Source organism: Crocodylus porosus, unplaced genomic scaffold (assembly GCF_001723895.1).
Source record: "Crocodylus porosus isolate Cpor-Errol unplaced genomic scaffold, CroPor_comp1, whole genome shotgun sequence".
In the NCBI taxonomy this organism is placed as follows: Eukaryota; Metazoa; Chordata; order Crocodylia; family Crocodylidae; genus Crocodylus; species Crocodylus porosus.
The window spans coordinates 7,133,138-7,138,114 of NW_017728918.1; the positions used below are offsets into that span (position 1 = coordinate 7,133,138).

The 4,977-nt window shown below is 59.1% G+C and overlaps 1 protein-coding gene across 1 annotated transcript in view; it reads left to right on the forward strand.

Annotated features, from left to right (window-relative positions):
• The window catches only part of SOX7 (SRY-box 7), a 7,706-nt gene extending 2,783 nt beyond the window's left edge, over positions 1 to 4,923 (forward strand). Inside the window, exons 2-3 of the mRNA XM_019538107.1 lie at positions 58 to 288; positions 2,495 to 4,923. Of these exons, the coding sequence (XP_019393652.1) occupies positions 58 to 288; positions 2,495 to 3,420 (1,157 nt within the window). The 3' untranslated portion in view covers positions 3,421 to 4,923. The remainder of the gene's footprint in view (positions 1 to 57; positions 289 to 2,494) is intronic.
• The last annotated feature ends 54 nt before the right edge of the window (positions 4,924 to 4,977 follow it).

Sequence of the window (4,977 nt, forward strand, 5' to 3'; positions counted from 1 at the left end):
GCACAACGCCGAGCTCAGCAAGATGCTGGGTGCGTGGGGCCGGGGTCGGGGGCGCAGGACGAGCGGGCTGGGGCCGGGACCCCCGTGCGGGCGCCTACCCCTGCTGGCCCGACGGCCTGGACGGCGCGGAGCTGCCCGCCCCCGCGCCGCGCCCCGCGCCCGACAAGGGCCCGGACAGCCGCATCCGCCGGCCCATGAACGCCTTCATGGTGTGGGCGAAGGACGAGCGGAAGCGCCTGGCCGTGCAGAACCCCGACCTGCACAACGCCGAGCTCAGCAAGATGCTAGGTGAGCGGGCGCCCGCTTGCCCGGGCAGGGGGAGCGGGCTGGGGCCGGGACCCCCGTGCGGGCGCCCTGGCAGCACGGCGTGGTGGAAATCGGGCGCGGGGCTGGGAGGTCGTGTCCTGCCCGGCCGCATCGGCCCTGTCCGAGCCCTCCTGCGCGCACCCGCCATCACGGGAATCATCAAACCCGGGGGGCGTGGGGCTGCGAGGGGTCCGCAGAGGTGGTGTCCAGGCCCACCCCTGCCCGCCCGGCACCCCGGCAGTTGTTCAAGCCACAGAAGTCGGGGGGAAGTGATCTCACCCCCGTGTCTGGGGAGGCTGGCGCTGGCGCTTTTTGCCGGAATGGGGGAAACACCACCTGGTTTTCCGGTGTCGGTGCTAGCTCCCCGTAAAGGCTTCTCAGGGGAAGGGGGACGGGACAGGAGGGTCGGGGAGGAGCGGGGCTGGAAGGGAGCTGCGGAGGTCCGGTCCGGTCGACCCCCCTGCCCGAGGCGGGCTCAGCCCTGTCCAGATAGGCCCCTACACGTCCATCCTCACAGAAATCGGAGAGAAGGGGGGCTGGAAGGGACATGCAGAGTCGCATCTAGTCCAACTGAGGTAGGATCAGCCCTGTCCAAACCATCCCCTACACATCCATCATCTCAACTCTTTGCGCCGTCTCCGTCTTTTTTCTCTTTCTCTCTCCCACCATTTCTGCTAAGAAAGGGGAACAGCCAGGACTCAGCTCTCGGGAGGCAAAACAGCACTTGGCTGTCGCTGCGCAACCCCAGTCCTCTGCACCCCTCCGGCTTTGTTTTAAATCTAGCGTCTCCGTGCGCACGCTACTTATTTCTTTCCCCCTCCCGCCCCGCGGTCTCCCCGAGACTGGGAAGACGGCAGGCTATTTCGATCTCACCCTGCCGCGTCCAGGGAGGCTGGCACCGGCCGCTTGTGCCCCCTGCCAAGCGGAAGGGACGCGCTCCCCGGTTTCCCGGTGTTGGTGCTACCCCCCGTAGGACGGTAGGACTGGAAGATCACAGCCCATCAGAGAATTTGATCTCACCCCCTGTTGTCCCAGGAGGCTGTCACCACCCCCCTACCAAATTCAGGGGAAACGCTGACTCGTTTTCCAGCAGTGGGGCTAACTCCCAGTAAAGCTTTTCCGTGGGACGGCAGGACTGGAAGGGGACTTCTGGGTCATCAGGGTCAAAGTTTTGCAGGCAACTCTATCTTAAAATGCTCATCAAGCCCCTTTTTAAAGGCGTTTCCTCTGGCTTTTGGCTGGTCTCCTGAAGAAATGCTATCCCAGAGTTTGCCAGGATCCCCCAGTGCTCACCTAGGACTAGGCAGACACCTTTGCTTGCTGCACCCCTTTGAAGTAAGGCAATCGGATTGCAACACCGTTCCCATTTGTGCGTGAAAACCAGAGACAGCAAGAAAACTCTGACTCTGGTCTAAGGACAAGGAGCAGGTGTGTTCCCCACCTCTTGGGCAATGCCATGCTTGTCTTTCATTTAAAAAGCCCTGGACAGGAAGCATCTGATCGGGGCCAGTATGAAAGCAACTAGCCACGAGGTTTGCAAACTCTCTATTTGGCAGAGGCAGAGGTGAAAGTACTGTGGAGCAGGGGCTACGTTCTCCTTTCCTTCAAGTGGGATCTGTCCCAGGGATGAGTCTGGCTACCAGCTCCCCGTGCTGCGACATCCCTGGCTCTTGCATTAGGGGCAATCGCTCTATGGGGACCACATCCCAGCCCATTTGGTTCAAGCCCTGCTGATCTCTCTCCTGGGATCTGTGCCCTGGTCCTTATCGTTCTCACAGGCACAGCTGTTGCATTTGTCCCTGGACACGGAGTGCTTGTGTGTGTCCCAGGCTAGAAAAGTCACGGGTTTGGCTTTTCACTGGGGTTTAGGGAGGGTCTAAGTGCACGGATGCTTCTCTGCCATCGCGGTCCCGGGACAGCTGTTCGGATGCACTTGGCGGTGACCCAGAACAAGCTGTTAGCCTTTCTTATCCTGCAAACTTAGTTAGGGTTTGTCCCGGGACAACAAACAGGGAAGTCTGAACAATCACGCTTTGTCCCAGGAGAAAAATGGGTTCTTTCAGGATAAACATGACATCTGTTTGTAGCCTCAGGGCTTTGGGGAACTAACCCTCCGCGCCCAGTGCCAGTGCAGCTACTTCCACTGCAGGACGGATCTAAGGGGATTTTTGTTCCTTCTCCATTGCAGGCAAGTCCTGGAAGGCTCTGTCCCCTTCCCAGAAGAGGCCCTATGTGGAGGAGGCGGAGAGGCTAAGGGTACAGCACATGCAAGATTACCCCAATTACAAGTACCGGCCCAGGAGGAAGAAACAAGTCAAGCGCATCTGCAAGCGGGTAGACCCGGGATTTTTGCTGGGGAACCTCCCCCGAGACCAGAACTCGGTGCCGGAGAAGCGGACCTGCGGCAGGGCGGCGGGAGAGAAAGAGGGGCAGGGTGAGTACTCGCCTCGCCCCGGGCTGCAGAGCATCAGGGGATACAGGGAGGGTCAGGCCAGCGGCAGCAGCAGCAGCAGTGCCAGCGCCACCATGGACACGTACCCCTACGGGCTGCCCACCCCGCCTGAGATGTCTCCCTTGGACGTGATAGACCCTGAGCAGAGCTTCTTCTCGTCCCCCTGCCCAGAAGAGCATTGCCACCCCCATATGCCGGGGCCCACCTACTCCCCAGAGTACTCGGCCAGCCCCCTCCCGTGTAACCACCATCCCCTTGGCGCCATACCCGTGCCCCAGCCTGGCACGTCCATGATCCCTGCAGTCTCCAGCTGCCCACCCCCTCCTCCTCCGCCGCCTCCCAGCTACTACGCGCCAGCCTTTCACCCCATCCACACCCCGAACCTTCACGCTCACCTGGGCCAGCTTTCCCCGCCGCCGGAGCATCCCGGCTTCGACAGCCTGGACCAGCTGAGCCAAGCCGAGCTCCTCGGGGAGATGGACCGCAATGAGTTTGACCAGTATCTCAACACCCCTGGCCACCCTGAGCACAGTGGGGTGTTAATCGGCGGACATGCCCAGGTGCCCCAGGCTGCAGGTGGCTCTCACTCTTCGGAGACAAGTCTCATCTCTGTCCTAGCAGATGCCACGGCTACCTACTACAATAACTATGGCATCTCTTAGGCCAGGAGGCACGGGCCCCGTGGACTGGCTGAGGAAAGACCCTACAGTATTACTGGCATTGCTCCTTGCAGACAGCGTCCTCCTCACCTCAGGGTTGCCAAGCCTGAACTGCAGTGGCTTTGGAGTCTGCTTCCTGTCCTGGGTCATGGATTCTGTGTCTGGGACATCCGCTGGCATAAACGCTGAGTATCCTACTCCACAAGAGAGTTGATGTTCTCCAGAAAGGCCCTTTGATCGAGTCCCTTTTCCAAGCCAGCTGGTGGATGGCTAAGACCCTCTTTCTGCTTGACTGAGCGAGCATGTCGAGCCTGTGGATTACGGGCCTGAGTTTTCATGGGCGCTGAGTCCCCGCCGCTCCAGCCAGCGCTGTGTCTCTGAAAACTCAGGTCTCAGCCGTGCTGTGTTTAAGCACGGTGGGTTGGCGGCAGCAGCTTGGGGATGAGAGGCAGCAAAGGATTTTGCGTGTTCCCCGCAGATCGGTGTGCGCTTCCCCCCCGGCTCGATCCCGAGAGGGCGGAGGTCGCTTTTACGGCCCCGACCTTCAGGGCTCGGCTCCTCGGGACAGGCTGTAGGGCCTGCGGGTTCCTGGCTCTGTTTCCAGCAGTCGCATTTAATATCCCAAATGAAAAGCTATAATCAAAGATATCTGTGTGTCGCTCATAGAAATGCATGTGGAATTCTGTTTTTCCATCTTCCGGTCTAGTTTTGCATCCTCCCCCCTCCCCCCCCTAGACACAGAGAGCCCCTGCAGTCACCGAGAGTCTGAGCGTGCACTGACCCTCTCCAGCGAAACGAGGGGCCTTGCACTTGGTCATGCCAGGAGTGCGTTTGGCCCCAGGCACAGGAAAGCGTTTCCCATCTGAAGTGTTGCACGTGCAGCTCTGCATGGTGTTTCTTTTGCTCCTCAAGGTCTCGTGGGCTGCAGTGGGAGCCGTGAGAGCGTCAGGAAGGAAAGCTCAGGCTAGAGGAAGGAAGGAGGGATCTGGATGTCCATCACCTGTCCCTTCTCCCCCTCCCTAGAACAGCCCCTCTCTAAAGAGAGGTTCCCCCTAGCTGGAGCTGAAGCACATGGGTGCAATTTAGGAGCGCTGCTCTGGAGCTGAGGTTGAGACTGCAGCTCAAAGCTGAATCTGGCACTGCCCGTTAAATTCAGCTCTGACCTTGCTCAGAGGAGCAGGATGCGTCCCCGTGTCTGAGCTCCGGGCAGATGGGGGCTTGCACGCGTGACCCACCCCGGTGGCTTATGTTACAGCGACTCTGATGGACCTCAGTGAACAAACTTGTGCGTTTTAACTTTAAAATCCGTCCTGCCCGATCTGCGTCCCGCAACCACGGGAAAGGATTTATTCTTATGAGCACTTTGGAAAAGAGGTGATAATGTAGCAGACCTGTCTGAATCAAACGTTGTCTAAAAGCAAATACTTCGTGTTTAGGAATGGATTGCTCCTGCCTCTCTTTACTTTTGTATGTTATTGCTTGTAATAAAAGCTGTACGTTGAGTTATATGGTCCATTATTCCCCCGCTCCCCCACATTTTGTATTGCTAGAGTTCTTCCC